At 38.8% G+C, this 27,529-nt stretch overlaps 1 protein-coding gene across 2 annotated transcripts; it reads left to right on the plus strand.

Annotated features, from left to right (window-relative positions):
- On the plus strand, positions 1 to 27,271 carry kif3a (kinesin family member 3A). 2 transcript variants are annotated; one of them, XM_002935262.5, is made up of 17 exons: positions 1 to 175; positions 3,536 to 3,809; positions 7,240 to 7,384; positions 7,604 to 7,688; positions 8,420 to 8,525; positions 9,864 to 10,003; positions 10,618 to 10,815; positions 12,924 to 13,098; positions 13,300 to 13,398; positions 18,078 to 18,234; positions 18,699 to 18,879; positions 19,489 to 19,599; positions 21,036 to 21,161; positions 22,913 to 22,966; positions 23,061 to 23,129; positions 24,251 to 24,375; positions 26,165 to 27,271. In XM_002935262.5, exons 1-17 carry the CDS (start codon positions 170 to 172, stop codon positions 26,211 to 26,213), a joined length of 2,100 nt encoding a protein of 699 aa, XP_002935308.1. In that variant the 5' UTR covers positions 1 to 169; the 3' UTR covers positions 26,214 to 27,271. The 2 variants fall into 2 exon arrangements, with proteins under 2 accessions (XP_002935308.1, XP_017947685.1); XM_018092196.2 differs by lacking the exon at positions 1 to 175 and adding an exon at positions 1,819 to 2,040.
- The last annotated feature ends 258 nt before the right edge of the window (positions 27,272 to 27,529 follow it).

Here is a 27,529-nt window from a genome sequence, read left to right on the forward strand (position 1 = left end):
CCGTCCTTTGTACGGCTCATGCGCGGTAGCAGTGCCTGTGCCACTGGCTGGGTTTGGAGGAGCTCTGTCAGCAGGCGGGTCTGTACGGTGTGTCTCTATTTGTAGGGCACCCCCGGGAGGCCCCGGTTCTGAGGTCACCACAAATCACGGTGCTGAAGTGTGCGTGAACATGCCGGTAAGGAGGGGCATTCGTGTGTGTACTGTGAGCTTGGTTGCTAGGGGCGGGGGGAAAGAGTACCGTATTGTTGGGTCAGTCACAGCCCAAGCCATCCATTCTCCATGTCCTTCCTCTCAAGGAAAATGCTTTGCTGCTTCTGTTATTATTATATAGTCCACTGTCGGGCACAATGGTTGGCTGCATTATAGCTACGGGACAGTGCTTGGCTCTTGTTTTCTGCCTCCTCAGATAAATGTGTTTAAATAGGGTTCAATTCTCTTACTCTACCTCTCTATTATAGTGCCTTATGGCACCCCTGTCTCTGACAAATGTAAAGATTTGTTTTATTGAAGATATGTTCTATCAGATAGGCAGCCCAATGTACTGGACTCACATGCATATAATGTACATACAGGTACTGCTGAGATAATCTGGGATCTGGATATAAAAAATGCTCCTTTGGGGCCACTGCTCATCCTGTATAATAACATACTGTGTTTCTTCACTGTCCTCCACCCCAGCCACTCAGATATACATGATCTGCTCACTAAGGCTACACACACTATTGATTGAGGCTTTGCTGTGTAACATGGGGCAGCCCTCTGGCTAAGTGCACTTCCCCACAGCCCCCCTCCGTACCCTGACGTACAGCAGACACAACTTGTAACAGGGATGTCTCAAATACATCATTTTTTAATTTGCGGGGGAGAATGCAACAATTTTTTGTTGACAGTTGATGCATTTCTCTGCTTAATAGTCACACAACTTTAGACTTGGTGGAATGTTTAGGATTCAACCAAAAATTCCCTGTAAAAGTTCTGAGCATCATGCTAATCTTGGATCATGGATTGTTAAAAGGATATGTTAACTCCCCATCAATAAAGCTAGGGCCACAGATCTTTATTCCGACTGTGTTTTATATGCAAGAGGAGAAAAACAGACCCACTCCTTCATGTAGCGCCACTGACTGGTATGGCGCAAGCCTGTGTGTAGATTCCAGCGCAGAGATGTATAGTTTTATGTGTTGTGCTGAAATCTGCTAACATAGGCTGACACCTCGCTTGTCAGTGGAGCACACAGGGGGAATTTTTGCTTTTCTACATCAGCGGAAAACCGCAGCTGGAGAAAAGCTGATTATCTGCCCCAGGGGCCCCTAGCCTAATGCATGAAAAGTTGCAATGTTGCAGCCTTGTGCTCAAAACTTTTTTTATTTACGGTAGTTTATTTTACAATACACAATTTGGTCAAGCTGATTAGTAATAATTAAATACCTTGACCTTCTTTTAGCCTTTTTCTGTAAGGCTAATGTCAGACCAGGCGTATGGCGTATATTTTCAGCAAGCTGAAAATACCACCATACGCCTCCTACCTGTGCCTGCACTCGAATGAATGGAATACGCTTGGGTGCAGGCACATTTAGCTGAAATACGCATAAAAACGCAAGACTTTGCATTCGTTCCTCTTTTTATGCAAATATCGGGTTGAAGCCTGGACCAAGGAGGAAGCTGTATTCAGAGAATCTGATTTGTGGTATCCAAGGGGTTAAGCACATCTCTTAGTTGATTCAGGCAAAGGATTCTTGCAGGAGGCAATTAGCGTAGTCAGAAACAAAGCAGAAAACCAGGAACTGGTAGATCAAGCCAGAAGATTAATTTAGACGCTCCCAGGAACTTTACATGGAAAGACCTGTTTTGGGCATTGAACCCCAGGTGTTTTATTTAGAATTTTCTAGCCAAGCGTGGCACAAAGACATCACGCACCTACGTGATGATGTGACTGAGCTGGTGCCGTGTCCCACATGTCGGCCATGGATGCTGCCATCTTGGAAGTGGTGCTGCAGAGAAGAAGAGCATCATCGGGTGCTCACGACACTCATTTCTGGTGTCAGTATCTCTCTTTGCATGATACGTAAAAATCTGTAGCCTTTTAAGCTAATATGATGTTCAAGCTTCCATGTAATGTTGCTGTTATTTTAGACCGGAAGGAGTCACTTAAGACTACATGTGCAGTCACCAAAGTGCAATTTTCAGATGCAAGTCACCATATTTTTTTTATCCACAATGCAGGTTTTTTTTTTTCTTTTTACTGTTTTAAGAAATTGCGGCCACAAGGAGGAGATGCGCTTAATGCAGTTGCAGCTGATGCGTTGGAATGCGTGCTACTGCATTTGCATTTAATTGAGAAATGGATGTTTAAAAAGTTTTTGAAATGTTGGGATGGAGTCACTTCTGGTCCTCGGCATGTGCAACCGAGTGCTGGTATTGCAGTTACTCTAACAGGCAAATATATTCCCTGTTTATCAGGAGTAATTTGCATGCTAAGTAGGACAAGTATGAAGCCTTAACTTATTGTAGGCACAACACTTCCAAATGTATGTATTTAGATATGTAGTAGCAGCCTTATTATATGCATTGGCTTGGATAGAAATAGAACAGTACCATCTGTTTATGGCTGTTTGCCACTGCTGATCTTTTCTGGAAAATGCTTAAGGTAAGGCAGAAAGAAGGAGTGTTTAGTGTACACATTTGATTTAACCTTAAATGAACAATAACACCAAAAAATTAAGGTGGTTTAAAGCTAAAGTATAATTTACTGATGCCCTACACTGGTAAAATTTGTTTGTTTGCTTTAGAAAAACTATATAATTCAGCTGCTCTGTAACCACACGGGGCAGCCATTCAAGCCAGGAATAAGGAGAAAAGGCACATAACAGATAAGCCAGGTAAAACACCATTGTATTCTATAGAGCTTCTGTTATCTGCTGTGTAACCTGTGCCATTTAGCCCTATTTCAGTTTGAATAGCAACCCACATGGATAGGCAGCAGCTTTGAATGTATAAACTATAGTAGGGTTTCTAAAGCAAACACACAAATTTTAAAGTACAGAGTAACAGTACATTATATTTAAATTGCTTTGATATACTTTCATTTTTAAATATTACTATTCCTTTAATTTTCTGTCTGCTTTCATGGTTAAGTATCCCAAAATTAGCTGTTAATGCACAAGAGGTCAATTCCTTAGATAGATAACTTGCTTTATCAAAAGCTCCCTGCAAAGTTGCTGCTTGTTGTGCTGTGCTAAGAGTAGGAGCTGGTATCAGTAGCCCAGTACAGCCGTCTGTAGCCTCTGAAAGCTCACTTTCGCTGAGAGCTTTGGTGATTTCAGAACTAAAAGGTAAGTCGAGATCAGCACTACAGTATCCGGTTGTAGAATCAGTTCTTACCTTTGTGCTTTAGAGGCATTCCTATAAATGTCTCCGACGATGTACACATGATCGCATTTATGCATTTACACAGTAGCTGCTGTAAGATTTGGGAAAATTCCGCTACTGATGTTCTTACAAGTGATGGTTTAAGATGTGTGATTGTTTTTTACAGATCAACAGAGCAGACAAACCTGAGTCCTGTGACAACGTCAAGGTGGTGGTACGATGCCGTCCTCTGAACGAACGAGAGAGGGCCATGAACAGCAAGATGGCTGTTGGCGTGGATGAAATGAGAGGGACTATCACTGTGCATAAAGTAGATTCCATGAATGAGCCTCCTAAGACATTCACATTTGACACTGTTTTTGGCCCAGACAGTAACCAACTTGATGTTTATAACTTGACTGCTCGACCAATCATTGATTCAGTACTTGAAGGCTACAATGGTATGTACTTTTATTTCATAGGGTCAGTGTAATGCAGGCTGTATTCAAAGCATTCTGAGTGTTGGCTTCTGCTACAAATAAGCCATTGTAATCTTAGCTGGGCCTTAACTTTTGGCAAGCAAATGTCACTGATTCGGCCAGTTTGGTTCAGCAGCTGACACACTCCTGTGTGTCTACTACACTGATGCGAATTGTTTCATCAGCGAATTGTTTTCATCAGCATAGTTCAGTTTCTCACTATATTTAATTGTCGAAGGCTAATGTCACAAGTGAAATTTTCTCCACTATTTTTCACACGTGGCGTATTTACGCAAATCTGCTGCTATCACATGGGGGAGGCTTTTGGGAAAAATATTAGCCCAATCTCTGCCTATTGTGCACACTGACCTGTGGATGCCTTGGGTGTCAGTGCTGTTGGAACATGGAGGAAACAAATCAGAGATGTGGCATTTACACTGGTAAAGCAATCGAACATAAGCCAAAATGAGAAAAGAATATCTGAGTGTGCATTTTGTTGCCTAATTTGTAATTATTTGTAACATTTATTTATAAAGCGCCAACATATTCCGCAGCGCTGTACAATATGTGGGTTTCATACATTGGACATACAGAGTAACCTATAAAGCAATCAATAACCGATACAAGAGGTGAAGAGGGCCCTGCCCAAAAGAGCTTACAATAATTGCCTGCGTGATAACATTCAGGTGGGCTATATCTTGGGTTGCCACCTTTTCTGTAAAAAAAAAAAATAGCAACCTTCTCATTTTTATATTTCTGTGCTATTAAAAATATTGGCATTACGCATAATTTTTACTGGCCTGGTGGCAACCCTAGCTATATATGACAGTGGAACTCTGTGACAATATAATAATAAAATGTTAATGTTCAGTTGTATAAACATTCCCCCTTATTTCTCCTAAAGTAGATATTTTGTTGTGTCTCTGCGTTCATAGCATCCACAAATGCTGGCATGACGCGCATTCCCTGGAGCGGAGCGGGAGCCTTTCAGAGGCTGAGGCCATTAGCACAATTACTTTCTTTGTAGCTGTAACATAGGCATACTGTATTTTCTTCCAAGCTTGTCTGTAAATGGCTTGCCATTTGTCCAGCTTTGTTAATTCATTGTAGATCACTGTTTTACTACTTCTGTTGGCCACTTTGGACTCTTCTTAAAGGAGAACTCTGGCTTCTGAATCAAAAATTTGAGCCCCACACAACCTATCACTGTAATCTATATCTTAAAAAAAAGTATGAATAAATACAATTGTTATATGCTGAAATCCATCTGCAAAACAGTTCCTTCTCCATTATTTAAAATCCTGTTGGGGAGGAGGGACAAAAACAATTACAAATGGTAACAACTTCTCCACAGCTTACAGACAGCATGCAGGAACTACACGACCCACAATGCATTTCACTGCAATGTGATGTCAATAAGGAAAGTAATGTGTGCAGGGGGTTGTGGGATTTGGAGAATCAGGCTGTGGACAGTTGACACAGTAGGTGTGAGGTGATAAGCCACTGGGATGGAATTCAGTGCTGTAGAAAAACAGAAATAAAAACAGGAGGGGAAAATAAGCAAAGTAATCAGTTTTGATAAGAATTGAATGTGTCTGTTCAAAGTATTTACATGGACATAAAGCAATTCACTGATTTACAGTTATAAATGTATTTTCTAGGCAGCCAAATAACACCTTAGAATTAATTTTGTCTAAATAGCAGCACCATAGGAAAATATCCAATTAGTCTTCCTTTTAAAAGAAACAAAAAAAAATAAAAATAGATTATTATTTTTGTTCTTCAAGTTTCAGGCTCGAAATTTCAACTGCAACCGTTTTTTGTTAATTGTTCTAGCAGTATGGAAGTCAGAATAGATGATCAGTAGGCGAGGGCCTGAAAAGAAAGATAAGCATTTTAAGGAGGTATATGCCTCCTTTTTTTAGTCTCTATTCAGTAAAAAGGTATTGTCCTGAACATATGGTTTCCTATTGTAATTAAGAAATATTTATGATTAGTGCAATTTTGCACTAAATAGAGTGAAATCTAAAACTGAAAGTCACGTTTTACTCTACATCATGTCAATGCAAGCCAATCAAACAAATTGCTAATACACTGAGAAACCTGCTGTATAAAGAACTGCTCCTTATCTGAAAGCCTACCCTGCTGTAGTTGGGGCAGAGAAGGGGTTTGCCTGTAGCGTTCCCATTGAACTGCTGGTTTGTTTTGACTGTGCCTGTGAAAACCTAAAGGCTAAAGGCAGTGAGTTAGTCACCTGCGATAGATCTCTGCTACCGTGGGCAACTAACCACTCTGAAATGACTTTCCACCGGCAACAATAGGAGTTGCCGGTGGAAAGGCCTACGCATCGATTTGGCATTCTGAAGTCACGCAAAGTTTCCTCCTGCAGGCATCGCAGGTGACTAACTCACTCTGTGGGACAGTAGCCTACGTAGAATGTGACTTTACTTCATAATCAGATTTTTGCCCTGTTTAGTTCAAGCAACACTTTACTTATTTATTAATTAAAACAAAGTATGTTCAACACAAGCCCTATTCGTTGGACTGAAATTGCCTCTTCAAGAATGATCTTGACAACTGAAACGCACAAGCCAACTCATCAGTTTACATATGGCCAACCAGTTCATGTGTGGCATTTTCAACCTCAGGCTGGAAAAAGTCAGAATAGGAATGCTAGTAAGCAAAAAACAAAATTATTGGGACCAACTGAAAAGTTGCTCAAAATAGGTCCATCAATAACATACTTTAAACTACTGTACAGGTGTAGGTTCTGCTCTTCCAGTTACCTCCAAAGGCTACTCGATAACCAACTTGATGCACTTGAACTCAAGTTCATGCCTTAGAGGGGGCATTGCCTGCTGTCCCTCAAACATCCAGAAGGTCAAGACAATTAGTAACGCAATGTGCAAAAAACGGGCACAGTTTGCCATTTTTGTGGACTTTGCGCCCTACAGAGCTGCCCCCTTTATGTATGTAGCTTGAGAAGACAAGACTCTGTTTATGCATGCAGTTAAGCTTCACTGTATAGCATTGCTTCATTATGTGCTTTGTGTACTCATATGGACACCATGTTAATTTTGAAGGCCCGAATCATTACTACTAAAGAGATGCTGAACTTTTAGCTAATGCAATAAGTTGGGTATATAAAATATATTTCTAGCCATATTTGTTTTTAGTGTTTAGTTCTCTTTTAAGGGGCTCTGTAGATCACAGACTTTTAACTGCATTATAGGAGTTTCTCTTTTCAGTTCTTTTTACTATTATTCATTTTTATAGTTACACATACAGCAAGACATGATCAAGCCTGTAGTATCTTAGTAATATTTTATGTAAACAACCACCTGCCTTTTTTCACTGATCAGTACATGCTAAAATCGGCTAAAATCTTTTAAAATCGGCATTCTTTTTCCAGGCACTATATTCGCCTATGGACAGACTGGAACAGGCAAAACCTTTACTATGGAAGGCGTTCGGGCAGTTCCAGAACTCAGAGGGATCATTCCTAATTCCTTTGCTCACGTATTTGGACATATAGCCAAAGCTGAAGGGGATACACGGTAAGTCAGGGACAAAAACCTCTTTCCACTGACAAGCACTTAGCTCTGCTAACCCTGAAGTGATTGGTTCAATTGCTGCAAAACCACTGGGGGGGGGGGGGGAGGAAACCTTGCAAACATAATAAGTGTGGGCATAATCCCACAGGGAAAGAATTAACACAATGATTATTCTCATAAGGTTTACTGTTGTTTTTGTTGATCTTGTTATTTATGTAACAGGTTTTTGGTGCGTGTCTCTTATCTGGAGATTTATAATGAAGAAGTACGGGACTTGCTTGGAAAGGATCAGAGCCAGAGGCTGGAGGTAGGTAGATAGCCTTTGTAATGATTTTCAGTATTGCAGTTTTCTTAGCATTTACACACATTTTAAAGTTTATTTTGGTTTTGAAGCATACAAAAAAATGGCTGTTCAGCCCGTGGGCTGTATGATCAGAATATTGGATGGGTCAGCTTATGTATGGCCACATGAAAGTTACATGGACAAGAAATGAAATATATGACCAAACAGTTGTCCACCCACATTTTTGTATATTTTTTTAGTGTTGAAATAAAGCTTTAAAGTTTTAAAGCTGGCCTTACACAGACCACTATATGGTGCATTTTATTGGCAAGTTTACTTGACTGATATCAAAGTCAGACAAAGTAGGTTTGCATTGATGCAGTTCTTTCCCAGAGGGTCACTGTAGCCCCTATTATGATCTTACTTTTGGAGCTAGGGCCCAGTAGAGCAGAGAATATAAACAACTACTGCTTTCAGTTGGATTACTATTGGATAGCAGTAGTTTCTGCCTTGCTACTCTCTACCCTACTCTACTCTTTATTGCAGAGCTGTGACCTTAGATGAGGACAGCAAAAGTGTGCTGTTGTTTTAATGTTATGGCATGTTTTATGACTTACTAGATAGGTTCTTGCTGTGCCCTTGGCGCATATTTGTCAGGCCAGCCACACCTGGGAAGATGAACTGCTGTTCCAACTTTACTCTTTTTCAAGCTTATAAAAAAAGTAATTACATTACTAAAACTTATTGTATTTCAGGTCAAAGAGAGGCCTGATGTTGGAGTTTATATTAAAGACTTGTCTGGTTATGTTGTAAACAATGCAGATGACATGGATAGAATCATGACCTTGGGACACAAAAATCGTAAGTCCTGCTGCATGCCTTGCTAAAAACAGAGCTTTAAATGTTTATTAGCCAATTTAAACATATTATAAAGCTGGTATTATAATAATTTGGGGGTCTAAAACAAGCATATGTGCTGAATTATATAATTCAGTATATACAATATATATTTAGTGTGTGTGTGTGTGTATATATATACATATAATATATATAATATAAATGCTTGATCCTACCAGTGGCCTGACATGTAAAATACACTACAGCTTACCTGGTTCCTACTATTGGCAAATTTCTCCCTTACCATGAAATCTGCCTAGTCATAGCTATACAAGAACACGCTGCCTACTTTTGACACACAGTGCTACTTGTTGCAGCTGCAGAATGACAGAAAATACCCTGCCATAGACCATACTAAGAACTGTCTCTGCTAAAACACATGTAGAGACAATTATCGGTATTGTCTATTTTGTAGCTGTGACAAATAGCTGGCTACAAGTATCTGTGTGTCATTGTCATTGCCCTTAATTGTTTCTGCTAAGAAGAATAACAAAATGCAGAGTTCCACTGTCCCAGAACTTCATCCTTACTAACGTGCTTTTACTCATTCAGAGTCGTGCTATGATAGCAGCTGCAACTTACCTATAGATAGGATTGGGTTGGGAACTGTATGAGCAGCCAGCATGTGACAATTTGCAGGCACAAAGGTGGCTTAGCAGTGGAGATTTCTTTACATTATTACATTTTGTGTTTCTGTGGTTGCTTGCCTCAAGTAAAGGTGGCATTATATGGACCAATTAAAGCTGCCAATGGGCCTAGTTTGCAGCTTATCGGCCCTTGTATGGGGCCCTGGGATGGGCCTACCTGACCAATATCTGGCTGAAAATCACAGATGTTGATTACCAAGTTTGATTTTCCTGTTGGATTAAGGACCAGATCTGTGCGATGATGCAGCCCTTGATAACGACCTGCACAGTGGGAAATGTGATCCGATCGTTTGGCCTGAGGGCAAAATAATTTGGTCAACCCGATCTCCCCCACCTCTAGGTGATCATATCATTGAAAGATTAGCTTGTTTGGTGAGGTTGCTGAACAAGCATATTTTTCCATGTATGGCCACCTTAAGAACAGAAATCGTATCTTTTGGCAGTAGGAATTTACAGCTTGGTAACTGGGATGTTTACAGGGTATACACCACTTCAGTGCCTCATTGCAAGATTTCCCTTTTATCACTGGAATTGTCCCTTTTGAACGATTGGTACACAATGTTCTGCTGTCTAATATCATATCAGTAAGTTACAAAAATGCTATATTGTAACCATTCAAAAATGTACAATTCTGATTTTTTTTGTTGTTCCCAAGGGTCTGTTGGTGCCACTAACATGAATGAACACAGTTCTCGTTCCCATGCTATCTTTACAATAACTATTGAATGCAGTGAGAAAGGGGCTGATGGCAACATTCACGTTCGCATGGGAAAGCTTCACCTTGTAGATTTGGCAGTAAGTATTTTCTTATGGAAAAATAAAATCAAAGCTTAACTCAATCCTTACTTGGAAATATGAAGGAAGCTTGTAAAAAGATTTGGCCAGAAAGGGAGCTGAATCTATACCCTAATTTGCATATTCAATTCTGCATATATTTGCAGAATCTGTGAACAAAAAGGAATCGGCTTAATTTGCTCAGAGCTGTTAAATCACATGACATTAACAACTTGGAATTGGTTCACCTGAACACTAAGGGCTCTGTCACACTTGGCTGATATGCTGCTAGGCCCCCCCATCCCTATCTTCAGTGTTCACTGAGAGGCATGGGATCAGCCTTTTGGTGTACACATGGGGCTAATTTCAGAGTGAAAGTGTGCCAAGTGTGATACTGCCCTAAAGATTCAACTGAATTGTGAATTTGGTGCATTCCTTGCTAAACAAACAGTATTTTTTAGTTGATAACTCTGTGGTCTCCTGTACCTTCACAGCAGTTTAAGTTCTGTAATAGAAAAGTATAATGAAAATCTCATCCTTTCAGAGAAGCCATGTGTGAACACAATTACTGTAGCACATTAACTACGGCAAATGGCTATTTCAAAGTATTTTTTTTTTTTGCCTCTTCTTTGCAGGGCTCAGAGCGACAAGCAAAAACAGGGGCAACTGGACAGAGACTTAAGGAAGCCACAAAGATAAATCTGTCACTTTCAACCCTAGGTAATGTCATCTCTGCTTTAGTTGATGGGAAGAGCACTCATGTGCCCTACAGGAATTCCAAATTAACTCGGCTGCTGCAGGATTCACTGGGTGGGAACTCCAAAACCATGATGGTAAGAGTTGCTTGCTGGTTTGTGCAGAGCTGCTAGCTGTAGATTTTAAGAGGCTTATAAAACCAGTAAATTGATGTATTCCTGAAAAAAGCCTTTGTGCTATCATCCTATATAGTCCAGCGTCATGTAGAGCTATTAATATGCTTGACCCACACTTACAGTACAGTATAGTGTTGTTAGCATCATTCTCTGAGACTACTTTACATCAGTAGGTATTTCTTAAAGGGGACTTGTCACCCTAAGAAATAATCCCAAGTATATTTCTGTCATGTTATTTGAACAAAATAAACATCACTTTCACTATATAAACAATATAAATCTTGTTTCCTTTAGTTTTGGAATTGTTTAATCACAGCAAGCAGGCAGGTGCCATTTTTGTGGACACTTTTATTTGAAAAAAATGGAGGACCAGATGCCCATACTCATTCACTGGCTACACAATTAGATGGTGAGGAGGGAGGGGGAAAGTGCAGTGACATCTAGGAAGTGCTGAATGGAAAGTGAAGGTTATTTTCTGCCCCGTCTCTATGCCTCTAAGGCAGGCAATATATGATTGACAGCTGGGATTTTTAAATGCCTTTATAATGGGTTTGGGGTGTGTTAATAAAAAAATAATTTGGGTTTCATTTTAAAAGGACTTTATACAGATTTTTATGTCTGGGTGACAGGCCCCCTTTAAAGGTAAAGGCAGAATGGACAGAGAAATATGACAAGAGAAGCTGATTCGGTCTGTTAAAACAGGAAACTGTATAGAGCTGGTACTTACTTTAGACGACTTAAAGGTGGCTCTGCAAAGCATAACATTGTTTTCATTGACTACGTGTATAAATAGCATTGTGATTTTTGTTGTTCTAATGCAAAACAGTGTCACATTAGAAAACAGACCTAAAGGCAATAGATTCTGTGCATGCTTGGTTTCTGTTTTACTTAAACTTGAAACTAAAAGTATCTAATGATGGTTTCCTGTATTTTTTTATGTTTATTAAAAACAGTGTCGATATGAAATTTTAATGGACAGTTACATTTTATGTCGCACACTTTATAGGCTAGGCACAAAGTAATGTGGCGTGTGCGAGTGTGGACACCCTAGTATTTTGTAACACCCCCTTTGGCACAGATCACAGTGGAAATTGTGAGCTGAAAGTGTTTTGCAATCTTTATATAGCCTTCCCCTATGTTGTAGGCATCAATTAGCTCCTATTTCAGATCCTCACTCGGTTGCTTAGAGAAGCCCATGGCTGTTGAGTGACAGAGCAGCTTGGAGTGTCAGAGATTTTATTAAACTCTGCAAGTGTCATCTCCTAATACATATTAAGGCCTAATCAGGTAATTTGGGTAAGGGACCTTGCAAAAACCGTGTTTGTCACTGAACAATGCTGATGCAATTCCTGCATAATTGTTTGCTGCTTTTCACTTACAAAATTAACTGAATGTGTAATTTGCCAAATGTTTGCATTCAACTGCGTACAAAATGTTAGTACATGTAAGTGACCTGATGTTAAAAATTCTTGTGAACTAAGGTTTTCCGGATAAAGGATCTTTTTATAATTTGGGTCTCCATACTTTGTCTACAAAAAAATCATTTTTACATTAAATAAACCCAATAGGCTTGTTTTGCCTCAGATAAGGATTCATTATATCTTAGTTGGGATCAAGTACAAGTGTTTTATTATTACAGAGAAAATGGAAAATCCATTTTATATATATATGGCATATGGTCTTTCCTAATTTAGAGCTTTCTGGATAATGAATTCCATACATGTATAAGATGTATTATTCAGTAAAACAAGAAACTTGGTTAATCTCTTTTGATTAATACTCCTGCAATTCACTATTTAGATAGGGGTTTTTTTTGTAGTAAAATATAGAATCTTGAAATTTCTTAGCAAGGTACACAGTACAGCTATCCCTCTATTTATAATGGAAGGCAAGTTGAGATTGCGTTTGTCCTGTTTTTCCTGAGGAAAAAATAATGAAAATAAACTTTTGACCTTAACTAAGCCCCCACTGTGCATAGGTCATTTTATGGGAAATTAAATAAATAAATGAATAAATCAAATTTATTTTTAATGGTTGTCTAATTGTATTTATGTTTTCCTATATTACAGTGTGCAAATATCGGCCCTGCAGATTACAACTATGATGAGACAATCAGTACTTTGAGATATGCAAACAGAGCCAAAAATATCAAAAATAAAGCTAGAATTAATGAAGACCCCAAGGACGCATTGCTACGACAGTTTCAAAAAGAAATTGAAGATCTCAAAAAAAAGCTGGAGGAAGGTAATGTGGAACTGCTTACATGGCTGTGGCACATAAGGCATCTTGATCACTGCTTGCAGTGTGGGTTTTAGGGCAGCAGTTGCTGTAAGTTGGAAATTAAAAGGCAACTAATGTGTCATAGCCGATGGTCTTGGTACTTGACAACATGAGCGTAGATACTGAGAGGCAAACATTTGAAGTATCTGTAATCTCTTCTTCTAGGAGAAGATGTTTCTGGTTCTGATGACAGTGGCACAGAGGATGATGATGATGAAGATGGAGAAATTGGAGAAGATGGAGAAAAAAAGAAAAAGCGAAGGGGTAAATTATAAACCATTTATTTTTACTAGTCTAAGGAATTGAAACCCACATCTTCAAAACACGGCTAAATGCGTTGAGCTGTCTACAGTGCCATTTTGTATTTGACTGTTAATTAAAATGTCTTGATAAAAACTGAAGCAACCCTTTAATGAGAAATGTGCAAATCATGTATAATCAGCTCTGGTCTGCCATTGAGTAATAACTTCTACATGTCACTATTTTTTTTTTAACTATTTATTTTACATAATAGTTGTTTGTGTAAAATAATATCTTTGAATAATATTTTTGGATGCTGCACAAATTGAAGGTACAAAATTAGTTTTCCCATCGTCTCTCTTCTCATGACTTGTGTTTTCCATGCTATTTTCTGGGGCCATGTCTTTTTCCAGGCAGTAGCAGCAGCAGTAGCACTTCAGACTCTACAGTGATAGAGAGACCAGTGGATAAGTACTTACCTAGTGAGTGGCATCTCATAGGCTGTGTAAGAAACCGCCTCCCATGCTCCCCTTTTGGTTGCTGCACTCTTGCCTGCAATGTGAACCATGTGGCTGGAGAAATACCCCATTGCATGTTTTCTTTTCACACTATGCTCTATGGCTTCTTTGCTGCTAAAGATGAGGGGCTGCTTTCTGATACACTGCAAGCAAAATTTTCCATTAGGGAGATTTGCTTAATGCAGCAATGTCATTTGTTTTAGGGACATTTTAAAGTCATTATTGTACATGCTTAATGTACCACTGTTCTACTGCAATGTGCTTTGCAGCACCCCATCACTTGGAGGTGTGAAACACTTACTTATGTGCTACTGCCAGATTGGAAACATTTTGTACAGCAGTGCAGTATACTGAAACATCATTTTTATTTTTGCATGGAGTTAACCACTGGCTATGGGTTCACTGTATTTCTGTTTGGGGGACAACATATAAAAATATCCGTTTGGCTACTGTGTAGTTCCTGGGAGATGGAATAATAATTTGCTGGCAAAACCATCTGTGGATTTAGTATCCCATGCAGTGTGTTAACTTGAGAAAGATCTATATTCTGATTTGTGACTTGGCTTGGGAACTTCGTATTAAACTCCTCCAAAGATAAATTATTCCTTTTATCTGCATGTGTATTTCCAGAGCACTTTTATTTTTTTTTGTTCTTATAATTCTCACCATCTCTTAGTATTTTTAGCTAACTATATTCATTTTATTGGTTAAGTAATTGGATTTTTTATTTGCTAAATTACCTGAAATGTTGATATCCAGTTTAACCTTTTACATGTTCTGCATATTTTTCCTGTCTGTTTTACTTTGGTTAAGGCACACATGGCATGATTTTTTCAGAATAATTCATCTTGATGCAACAGAAGTGTTTGGTCTGTTTACCTTATTGTCTATTGAAAAACTGACCTTAAAGCTAATGTGCCACAGAGAGATTAGTCGCTGTGATTTTTAAAAAGCAAGTTCCAGCGGCAAGTCGCTCGTTTTGTCTCTACATAGAGAAGAATATAAATTGCCAGTACCTAAACCAATGATACTACTTCAAATTGCTTATTGCTCTGAATCGCTATGAGACCCTTTTTCGAGCGATTTTACAAAGAAAGCGTTGTCATTCAAAACTATTGGAATCGCTGAAAGTAAAACCCACTGAGCGGGAAGTCGCTGAGATTTCCCCATTGCACTGAAAGTAATATCTAATTGTGGGTGGGGAACATGACACCTGGATTTGTGGGAAATAGAATCGCTCCATGGAAAATCTCTAGTAATCGATGTTAGGAAAAGTCGAGTGCCTTGTCGCTGGAACTCGCTAATTAAAAATCGCAGCAACGAAATCTCCTCGTGGGACATTAATCTAAGGGAGAAGGAAAGGCAAATTTAAGCATAAATTTGTCTCTCTTAGTGGGTCTGCTGCCTCAGGTGGCCCCTCTGAATGTGACTGGAGAAAGGTGCTCTTTGTATACATAACTGAGCATGCCATGTCCATATTCGATCACTAAAAGTGATCTCTGGGCTCAGTTCCATTGTAGCCAAGCTCAGTGAACCAACACCAGCAATAGCATACATGACTCTTTTTTGATTTTTGATCCCTGCAGGATGTCTGAATAAAAGAGGCTCATCAAACCTATCTTCTCTGAAACTGAGGCATTTAGAGCCTCTTGTTTAACAGATGCTTTTCCTTTAAAAGAGTTACACTAAAGTGCAAAAAGATCTTAGGAGGACACTTTCTGCAGTTTTCATATTTTAATGAGGAATTCTTTTTCCTGTAAATTTAAGAGTGTCAGAGCAGGGCCTAGACACCCAGACACCCAAGGCACCCTCAGTGAGTGTCAGCCCCCCGTCTCAGTGAATTAACTGCACCAACCCACATCTCTCTACCTGCCCGACCTGCTCTACTCCAATACTCTCCTCACTATGCCATCACTCTCCTCTCTAAGCAGTAAGCTCAGATGTTAGCTTGCAGATTTGCCTGTAGAGGGAGCACAATTTCATGTTTTGGCCTCATAAACCCCTTTCTCCCAATCCCACAAACTTTTATTTATTGGAAATGCGCTCCCCTCAAGGGACTTGCCTCTCCTGCCTACCCCTACTTCCAGCCTTGAATAGCATGCCCTCCTCCGAACTTCTTCACTTGTTCAAAGTCAAGATGGTCAGCACATTTCAGGTTACTGATTTATGCTGGAATTTGTTTGTCTGTGTGTAATCTAACCATTTCCAGATGGCAAACCAGTGGCTTCTGCTCTTGTCTAAAGCAAGGAACAATTGTTATCTTGGAGAAGCCCTCTGTATAGACAAGCCCCTCCATTCCCCAGCTGCAACCTGTTAGGGATTTATATAAGGAGCAGGTTCATCATACAAAAGGCTTCTCAGTGGACTGCTGATTTGTATGGATTGTGCTCTGTAGAACAGGAAGATGATTGTGAGAGTTACTATACTGCTAGCATATACAGAGGGTTATTTCGGCTAATTCTGTGGCCATAGAATGCTGTTCTAGGCATGTTAAGTTGGTAGTACGTTCGTTTTATGGCCTGCAGATGAGTAATTGCAGCAACTGATTGTATTGCAATCAGTTAAATCATCTTCTCCATGTTCCTTCCAGCCTTCTGGCCATTTTCGGATAATGTCACTTTCACATGTATGTCACATGTGTGTTTTGTAACTGGTGGTAGGTAGTGGATAAATCTGTTGCATGCTAGAGTGCAGTCTGAAAGGGGGTCTTACATAATTACACACCCAGGTCCTTTAGTACTGTCAAACAAATGCCTAAGTTCTCTGAGCTACAACGGGGAAATGTAATTCATTTTAAAACTATATTGTGAAAAAATGGTAAGAAAAATGAAAACAAAGAAATTGAAAACATCATTATTTTGTAATGTACAATATATGATAGAAAATATTTGTGACGGTCAGGTTTTCAAACCAATTTGTAAGTAGGGTTTACATCCATATTATGCAAGAGCCATTAATATCCTGTAAATTGTATCTTTATAGACAGTGCTTAGTGACTTCATCAGTTGTAATCAGTACTTAGTGATGTGATTTGTCACATGACTCACGGAAACTTGTGTATTTTATAATAAATAAATAATGAACCCTTTGTTGTATATTAGAAGTCACCATGATGTGTATAAAAGCATTCGGTCATGAAGGTTTATTTGCTACTATAGGCATTGGAATTTCCAGCTTTATATATCTTTTGTGGGATAACATTAAGATATTCATCTGCCATACTGTACTAGTACATTGTAGCAAGATTCTGCACCAGAACAGGCTTCCTGGAATGCCAGCAGAAAGATGCAGTTTTTATATATATATCCCCTTGATGTAAATATACATGCTGAAAGGAAATCTGGCAATGCCTCTTCATTAAGAAATTAGAATTGTGGCTATTTGAAAAGGGTTCTGCCCTTACAGTAAAAGAAATTCTAAATGCTGGGCAGTCTATTCCAGAATAGCGCTGACTAATTGGACAGGAGTTTCAGAGAGACCGGGCAGCCTACTCACAAATCTGGCAAATGCTTGGCATTGTAGTGCAATATGTCAGCTCTGTTGGTCCCCAGGTTTTTTAGTGTTCATATAAGGATGACTGATTAGGGATCGAATACCTGTATTTACAAGTGAGGCAATTCACTTGTATTTAAATAAAACCTAACCTAAACCTTTTGCCTTGAAGACACCCTAATACTTACCTTTATTATTATGATAACAGAGTGATGCCATATTCTTTCTTTTTCCCCTGTTTTTGTGCCAATGCTGCCTTCCTGTGATTATTTGCATCATCCATTTAATGTCAGAGCCAGCAGGTTGGTGTGAAGGGTTTTTTTCCTGTCACTGTAAACAACGAGAGCTTTATTGATCATGTTTGTTTGCTCTTTTGTCTAATTTGTGCTTCTAATTTATTTCTTTTAATATTCTTTGCTAATTAACTGCTTACTAATATCTTTTCCACTTCCTTTTACACCTCCTGCTAGCATGCACACACTAAAATTCTTTTCCCTGGCTACAGGATCTGCTTTTTATTGGCTTGAAATCTCCAAGCACTTTTTCACCCCAAAAGTGTCAAACTATGCTGCACAGTTGTAGGAGCTGATAATCTTAATTACAAGTGTGAAATAATTGCTTGACACTCTGCTTAACTTTGTGGCCTTTACATGTGTGAGGGTACAGGAATTAATAGTTACTTATATCTTACAGGCAAAAAGAAAGGCTCCCCAGATAAGATGGCAGAGATGCAAGCTAGAATTGATGAGGAAAGGAAAGCTCTTGAAGCAAAACTTGACATGGAAGAAGAAGAAAGAAACAAGGCTAGAGCAGAGCTGGAGAGAAGAGAGAAAGATTTGTTTAAGGCACAGTAAGTATTTCAGCTCATCGTAGAAGAAGCTGATCAAACCGAAGGGATAAGGGAAATTGGGCAGCATGATATTTGGCTAGCACCCTATGTATACTATGGGGCATATGTATTGGAGGGTTAATTTCACAGCTCGTTCACTTCTTTCCTGAGGTGAGCAGACTATTCAACCTTTGTAATAAATATGCCCCATGTTCTTTCAGTTGGTACACCTACTAGGCATGTACGTGTATGTAAGTGCTTCATTGTCAGTTAAGTGTGAATAAATCAAAGTTAAAGAACTTCACCTGTAACAATGGGGGTGCAAATGCACTGCTCCAAACCTACAGTTTAGGGAGGTAATCTATATTAACAGAAATATTAGCACACACTCACAGATCTCTCAACAAGGTATTAGCCACAAGTGATACACCACCAAGGGTCTTAAAATTGCAGCTTCAAAAAAACTCTTTTTTTTTTTTTTTCAGGCAAGAACATCATTCGCTGCTTGAGAAATTATCTGCTTTGGAGAAGAAGGTCATTGTTGGAGGAGTGGACTTGCTGGCCAAAGCAGAGGAACAAGAGAGACTTCTAGAAGAATCAAATTTTGAACTTGAAGAGCGCAGAAAGCGAGCTGAGAAACTGCGCAGAGAGTTAGAGGAAAAAGAGGTACTCAGAACAGGCAAATCACTTGTTCCTAAACAGCTTCCTAAAAGGAAGTATTACTTGCTTGATTTTTAAAAAAATAATTTCATGAGAAAGCTTTCTCTATAAATGACATTTTAGTATATTGTAAAAATCTAAGTGGATTTCTCCCCTATTCACTTGGGGTACATTTCAGGGAACTGAGGTGGGTCTCCCTACTTGGAGATGAAGACAATGTCATTGTTCTTGCTCCTCCACATTGCAGTTTATTTCTTTAATTATTTCACTTTCTGCGAAATAATAAAGAACATTATTAATAAAGAGTTGCATTAAATACCTTAAATCATTGAAACCATTTTGGTGAGTGACAGGATAGAAAGGACAGCCATGTATGGGACCAAAACAGTGAACTCCAGGATTAATATCTTACCAAGACTAGACCAGATTGGGCACTGGATAGGTCTAAGTTCTGTAGGTTTGCATTGGCTCCCTATATGATCCAACTGGTGCAGCTTGGTCATAGATGCCACTCACTCATTATTGAAAATTGTTTTAAAATCTATGACTCAAAATTCCGAAAGTCTATTTTGCACCTGTACTTGCTATACTATGAAATGTCTTTACTGTTGACAGCAAGAGCGTTTGGATATTGAAGAAAAGTACACAAGTTTACAGGAGGAGGCACAGGGTAAAACCAAAAAACTGAAGAAAGTATGGACCATGTTGATGGCTGCAAAGTCAGAGGTGAGTCACATTTATTTTATTTTTTTTCAGTCCTTTATACTTTTAATATTAAATACAAAATTGATTGGAAGGTTTTTGCATGTCCTAAATGAGGCTTAAAGTGGAAATGATTACCAAGCAAGTCAGTGCTAGGTATACACATGTCATGGCACGGGCCACATGGAGCAACATCTCTGCTTTATTCTTATCTTGTAGCTCGCCTAGTGAAAGAAAATATAATTATAAGCAACTTTTCATTATGGGGCTTTTTTTTAATTGTTTAGAAATGTTTTTGCTATTGAAAGCAAAAGTCAGCCTTGAGTGCTACTTCATGTGTTTGTTAATCAACTGGCCTCTGCTACTTTGTTTTAAAAGTTAGAACTGCCAGGGCAGGGAATAGAAAGGGACAGGCAGATACTGCTTTCATAGGAACCATGAAAAATTTGTAATCAATGTATATAGGAGTGAAAAGTTGCAAGTTAGAATCACAATTTTATTAATTAGGTGCATATTTATTTTGGGGTTTACATCCTTTTTTTAAGGCTGGACTGTTCAAAGGTGAAGGAAAGGTAAAAACTAAGTAAGCTTTATCAGAAAGGTCTATGTAAATACAGCCATAAACACTCACAGAAACACTGCACTATCAAAAAGAAACAGGATTTCTTGTCTCCTTTTTTGTAAACATGTTCTTAGGGTGTCTGACTTCCTCCCTCAGAAAAATCCTTCATTCCTGGGGCCAGAGTCTGCACAGTTCTCTCCCCTCTCCTGCTCCCCCCTCCCATAAGATTTGATAAAACTCACTCCCCCTCCCTTAGGAATGTGTGATCTGAGCTAGAGCCATACAGCAGGAAGCTATGAACACCAAATTAAAAATGGCAGCTGCTATCTTAAGCAAATGGGGAAAGCTTTTAGGGCTCTTTACTCCGGTATAGTAATGCTTTCTGCAGAATAAATATATTGTTGTAAGTGTCACTAATGTGACAAATCTATTGGCAGTAAAATGCCAAAATGACTTTCCTTCTCCTTTTAATGAAATCTCCATTGAAAAAGTGCAATATTTTTTTTTTCTTTTCTTACCTCTTATTACCAGCTTCTACTGCTTAATTGTGTCTTGTGAAGTTACATTTCTCCCAGCCCAAATACACAGGCCAGCCTTAGCTACTATGTAACCATGTAAATAAATTCATTATGATCTTATAATAATGATTAGTAGGCCCATGAGGTGTGCAGCTACCATAATAGCGGAAGAGATCTTGGTGCTGTTAGAGTTGGATGATTACCGAACACATATTATACTGGCAACACTTAAGACTGTTTAGCTTTCTGATGTTGCACGTGGAACGGTGCCTAATGTGGTGGTGCCATGGATTTTTGAAGAAAACACAACTAGGGTTAATTGCCGAAAAATTCACTCATACCCATGTTTCTAAAATGTTTACAATTTCTGTTCACTTTAGATGGCAGATCTGCAGCAAGAGCACCAAAGGGAGATAGAGGGTTTGTTAGAGAACATTAGGCAGCTCAGTCGAGAGCTGCGACTTCAGATGAACATTATTGATAGCTTTATTCCACAGGAATATCAGGTGAACCACTGATATAATGTATTTTTTTTTTTATGGTGATGCACTAGTACAATGTTGTCAGTAATATCTTGAACATACTGCATTTGGTTTTTTTACTTTTCATTTCATTTATTACTATATGTGTATTACTATATGTGTTTGTGAAGTTTTTGGAGGTAATTTCATCGCACCCCTTCTGTAGCCCTGGCTTGTATGGAATTTTCTCTGACCATGCGGTGAAATTCTTCCCACAGCAGCTCAGTTAGTTAAGATGGTGATTGTAGCAGCCTGTCCATCAGATAGTACCCCCACTTCCCGTTACTTTTCTAAATAGGTTTTTTTTTTAATAGCTTAGAGTACGAGTACAATTTGGAAAGTCCAGAGTGATGAAATTTGCACCTCTCAGTCTCTTTACTACATGGGATGGTGTTTCCAAACTCTTGAATGCTAGTGTATATCTTTAGGTTAATATTAAGAGGGCCCATTAGTAGTAGATCTAGGTATATGTCTTTCAGAGTTTTGGTTTAGAGCAACCACAAGATGGCAGCACATAACACCCAAAAGCTGCAATCAAACTTAGTCATTTGTTTAACCAATGTACTTTTATATTAAATTCACTCATAAATATATACCCCAGTGTCTCCTGTTCTTGGATGAACCTAATACAGGAATAGGATCTGTTATCCAGAAAGTTTCAAATTACAGAAAGACCGTCTCCAGTAGACTCCATTTTAATCAAATAATTACAATGTTCAAAAAGGATTTCCCTTTTCTCTGTAATGATAAAACAGTACCTTGTACTTGAGCCCAACCATGATATAATTCATCCTTATTGGAGGCAAAAAAATCCTATTGGGTTTATTTAATGTTTGTATGATTTTTAGTAGACGTAAATATGGGGATCCAAATTACAGAAAGAACTCTAATTAGGAAACCCCAGGACCCAATAATTCTGGATAAGAGGTAACTGATTATGCTGATAACAGGTATACTGATTAGTCGTTACATAATTATTTTGCCACTGTATAACAGCCTGAGACTTTTTTTCTTCTATACTGTTAGGCTGATGTCAGACTGAGGTATTTACCGCTTGCCGAAAATTTATGCCATATACTCCTACCTTTGCCTGCACCGGAATGAATGAAATACGCTTGGCTGCAGGCACATGTAGCCGATATCCGCCGCAGATACGAAGTCTTGCGTTTTTTGGCAGATATCGGCTACATGTGCCTGCCCCCGAGCGTATTTCATTCAGTCTGGTACAGGCAAAAGGTAGGGGAAATCTACAGTAGCAGGGCGTATTCTCGGCAATCGTTTTTCGGCTTTGCGAGAATACACCCCTGTGGCATCAGCCTTTTGACTTTAAATATCCTATATGGCAGTACTGTCCAACTAATTACATGTAGTGGGCTGATTATTTCTCAAATAGCATGTTCGAGGGGCAGAGTTCTGCAGAGTTTTTTGACCAGACTGGGGGCCATAAAAATTTGGAGGGCTATATGGATATGGCCCAAAGGCATCCAGTTGCACAGCCCTGCTATAGGGGGTACATTATTCCGCATTTATTTTTTTCTTTTTGGCCATTATTAAACAAGTCTATTGTATGCAGCATTTTGTACTGTAAATATTAGTAGTTATGCAAATAAGTAATCTTTGTGAAATCACACATTTCGGGAAATTTCCTTGGGCAGATAGAAGACATATCTGTTATTTTAAGGTGTGTATATGTTCTGCAGCAATACATGTTTAAGTTTATTCTGTTTGTTTTTTAGGAAATGATTGAAAATTACGTTCACTGGAATGAAGATATTGGAGAGTGGCAGCTGGTACGTGTCATGTCACAGAACACATTTCTTCCAGTAACATTCCGCTAGAAATCTCTAATATAAATCTAACTTTTATTTTGTCTTTCTTTCTAAGAAATGTGTTGCCTACACAGGAAATAACATGAGAAAACAGACTCCGGTACCAGACAAGAAAGAAAAAGATGTAAGTTGATTGCTATCTTTTTGAATGAAGTTTTATGTGGGATGCTAAAGGAGACCATAGGAAGTTCCTGTTGTAAAAAGAATGCTTTGAAAACAAAACTTCTGGTGACTAATGCAATTCTGCCAATCTCAGATAAGGTTGGGTTTGTCATTTAGTAAATGATAAATCCAGATTTTTACCATCCTTTATATATAAAAAGTACCTTGCTGTTCGGTTACATTGAAGCCATTACTGGGATATTGTTTGTCCATATTGCGTCACTCTCTTTATTATTGTAGCATATGCTGCCGGGGTATAGAATCTGTAATCTGGAAACCTGCTACACAGAAAGCTCCAAATTACAGGAGGGATATCTCCAATAGGCTCTATTTTAATAACTTTTTAAAAAAAATTTTTTTTAAATGATTTCTTTTTTCTCTCTAATAACAAAACAGTACCTTGTACTTGATTCCAGCTAAGATATAATTAATCCTTATTGAATACAAAACCAATCTGATTGGGTTTAAATTATTTTTAAGTAGACTTAAGGTATGGATCCAAATTACAGAAAGATCCCTTATCTGAAAAAAAACCAGTATTCTGAATAATGTGTTCCATACCTGTACACTGGTTGATTTATAACCGGTGGATTTTCAAAGGAAGTATCTGGTGGTGAGCTATTTTTCTATATGGGAACCTGACTGGCACACCCTCCCAAGCTGGTGCCCTAGGCATGGGCCCTGCCATGACATGAACAAATTGTCCTGCTTACTGCAACTATTTGCCTTGGAGAGCCACAAGTTTGACATTTGTACTAGTTATGCTTTATATTCTTATCTTTTCTCTACCTATAATTTGTCATAATAGTTATCTGTTTCCTGTATAAATGGATTAGCCTTCAGCATCATACCTTTATGACCATGAAACACCTTGATGACTTATAGTTTCTTTATATTTTACAATAGGGGGAGGATTCATTATTCTCTATGTAAAGCAAACATTTTATAACACATTATTATACTGTAAGAGTTAGACTATGTAAGTAATGAAAACTGAAACTGTAATTACATATATAATCACTGCTTTAAATTGAAATGAGATCTACAGCTGCTTTTTTTTTTTTTCTTTTTTTTTCTTATCAGCCCTTTGAAGTTGATTTGTCTCACGTGTATTTGGCGTACACAGAGGAGAGTCTTCGTCAGTCCTTAATGAAGCTGGAGAGGCCAAGGACCTCAAAGGGAAAAACACGGCCTAAAACTGGTAGGAGGTACGTATCTACACCCAGAAACAAAGTACAATGATTAATGCACCCCTGCTGTGAGATATATTAGAAACTGCTGAGGTGTCAATGATTTTTGTACAGGTTTTGGAGCTCTCATGTAACTTATAAAAACACATTTCTCGCCATAAGTATCAAGTGTTTAAATTAGGTGTTGCAGATTGCCACCTTTATTATATTGCATTCAGTTTTTTCTTTTATCTTATTTTAAAAAGCTACATTTCCTCTAAGCTGGCCATACACGCACCAATAGTATTGTACGAAATCTAGTTTCATACGATATTCGGTGCGTCTATGGCGGATCAATGAGACCACCAATATCGCAAGATCGTCTAATATCTGCCGTCTTGTTAATTGGGCGGGACAAAAGATCTTGCTTAGGCGCCGTTGAAGGCGCCCGAGCAAAATTTGCACATAGGACTGAATCATCATGTGAAGGTAGAATGCTTATTGTTTCTACCCCCATATCTGACAATTCATATCTAAACGTCAGTGGAGGGAACGAATGACCAATTGTCGCAGGAAAGATTGTAAGGTGTATGGACACCTTAAGTCTGCTGTTACAGACAGCTTCCTCATTGGTTAAGCAGTCCTCCAAACAAGAGATTTCAACACTCTGATAGCATAACTAAGTGGTTCTTGTACTATCTTTGTTTCATAGAAATGGGCAAATTTGTTTTTGTATTTTTTTTTTTCTTAATACAGAAAGAAATGTTGTTCTCATTGGAATCTTTATAAATAATACACGAAAGCCATGAATTAACTGTAGCCTATAATAACAAAGGTTACATAGTGATATCATCATTATAATCCGTGCTTATTGTAGCTCCCCCACTTGTGGGGCACTGTAGATTCTACATTTCCAGTCAGCTATTGAAACTGTGCTGCACTTGTGTTTACATGGCAAGGTACCTTGAAGTATGCAAATTAGGATTTGGTTCGGTATTCGCAGGAATCTTTCACAAAAGATTCGGGGTTCAGCCGAATTCTAAAATAGTGGATTCAGACACTTTAAAATGTTGTGTTATATTACAAAATGGAGTAGAGTGCTACAGTGGTATTTTCTCAATACTGCTACTACTTATGCTGCAATACTGAAATAGAATGGGCAGGTTTATGCATGTTACGCTTGCCACTCACAGGTCATTGTATGCTTGCCAATTTAGCCCTTCTAGCTGGGAGCTTATCTGCCCATGTGTGGGATCCTTCCAACTACCTGCATCTGTCAGGTTAGGAAATCTCATCTAGTAAGCACTGCACTGGTACATTAATGAGGTCTTCTGCTGATGGGCCTGCCTAGGCCTTACCCGAGGGGTCCCCAACCTTTCTTACTCGTGAGCCACAATCAAATGTAAAAGGACATGGAGAGCAACACAAGCACCATAAAAGCTCATGGCGGTGCCAAATAAGGGCTAAGATTGGCTATTAGGGGCCTCTATGCACACTATCAGCTTACAGGATGCTTTATTTGGTAGTAAATCTTGTTTTTATTCAACCAAAACTTGCCACCAAGTCAGGAATTCCAAAATAACTCCCTGGTTTGGGGGCACTGAGAGCAACATCCAAGGTGTTGGTGAGCAACATGTTGCCCCCAAGCCACTGGTTGGGGATCACTGCCTTACCCTATACAAGTCAGGCCAAGATCCATTTGTTTGGCTGCTTCACCAAAAGCATGCAAGGCTGGCTTTACTCTCTGATCCTGCTGTGCGATGTTATTGATCACAACAACGTTTGTTTTCTTAACTTTTAGGACATATTATTTTTTGTTTCTCAACAGGAAGCGCTCTGCTAAGCCAGAAGCTGTGATCAACTCCTTGCTGCAGTGAATAGACTGTTTCTCCACTCACTAAGAAAGAGGATGGGATGTTTGTGTGCTGGTGACCAGCTAACAAAATTGTTGGTGTGATATAAATTGTAATTTGGTAGATTCTAAGGCATGTGTCAGCTTCCTGTTGTGTTCTAGAAGAAGCATTTTACTCTTTAAATGCCTGCCTCCTGTTTCCCATGCAAGTGCCAGCTGCTTTTCCAGTAAGATTCATTTAGGTGGAATTCCCTCCATATCTATGGGTTAACTCTCTTCTACTGATAGTGGGAAAGCCAGACACACCTTAATCTTAAGGTTATATTGTCAGCATATAAATATTTTTTTTTTTTTGTTTGTTTGTTTTTTTTTAACCCAATAACAGTTTTGTTTGTTTTTACAATCTTATCTCCTACTCACTCATCTACTAAAATCTATTCAGGCTTCTCGTGGCTGCTGCAGGGAAACTGTAATCCAGGATCTTCAGATGGGGATTGTTAATCTCGCTGTGACTCTGCAAAGACTGATTCTGTATGTAGGGTATATGCTGTAACTGTGCTTCTGTATGTAGGGTCCCAGCTATAAACAAGGCTGCATTATTTTTTTTTTTAGATACTACCCTATTTACCTACATATACACCCCTGTGTAGGCACTAAATGTGGCTGTGACTTTGTTTTCAGCCCTGCAACGCACACTTGTTGTTTAGATTTTTTATTTATAACTTATTTAGTAATTTAAAAAAGTTCTCTTTGTGGTATTTTTCCATAGGGAGTTGCATAAGTTTTATTCTCTTTTAATTACAAATCTAGGAAAAATAGGGCTAAATGGGGAAACTACTGGAAACCATATCTGTCCCTTATCAATTTGGATTGATGTATTGATGGTAACAGTACCTTTTTTAAAAGAAGTGACTAGCTTTTGGGCTGAGTTACAATGATGGTTAACTTGCCAGCATGCCCCTATCCCATATAACCAGTTCTAGAGACTGCATAGTTTTAAGTGCAGAGTGAACAAATGGTTACTGGGGCAAGCAAGGGGGTGTTGTGGAAGGTACCTGTGATAGGTTGCTTCTGGTTTCCTATTTTATCTGTCCCATTGAGCAGCACAGTCCATAAGCCATCAGTGAGTATAAAGAGTTTACAATATTTCCAGGAGCTCACAATTTAGTTTTGCTGGGAAAATCATCCTTTATCACTGACCGTGTTGTTGTGCCCGGTGACATTCACTGTTCTGGCTGCAGGAGATTGACAGTATGGTCAGATGCTTTCTTGTGCATTTGTGCCCAATCCTTCAGTGCAATTTTGGTGTGTTGACTGATGCTGGCCGCAGTACATCCTTTA

Source organism: Xenopus tropicalis, chromosome 3 (assembly GCF_000004195.4).
Source record: "Xenopus tropicalis strain Nigerian chromosome 3, UCB_Xtro_10.0, whole genome shotgun sequence".
Lineage (NCBI taxonomy): Eukaryota > Metazoa > Chordata > Amphibia > Anura > Pipidae > Xenopus > Xenopus tropicalis.

Excerpts from the sequence above, each read along its gene's own strand:
- kif3a (XM_018092196.2), top strand. The coding sequence starts at position 1,834 with ATGGAAAGACCTGTTTTGGGCATTGAACCCCAGGTGTTTTATTTAGAA. Across the intron at positions 7,385-7,603 it reads AAAGCTGAAGGGGATACACG|GTTTTTGGTGCGTGTCTCTT; the intron begins GTAAGTCAGGGA and ends TTTATGTAACAG. Across the intron at positions 13,399-18,077 it reads AAAAAAGAAAAAGCGAAGGG|GCAAAAAGAAAGGCTCCCCA; the intron begins GTAAATTATAAA and ends TATATCTTACAG.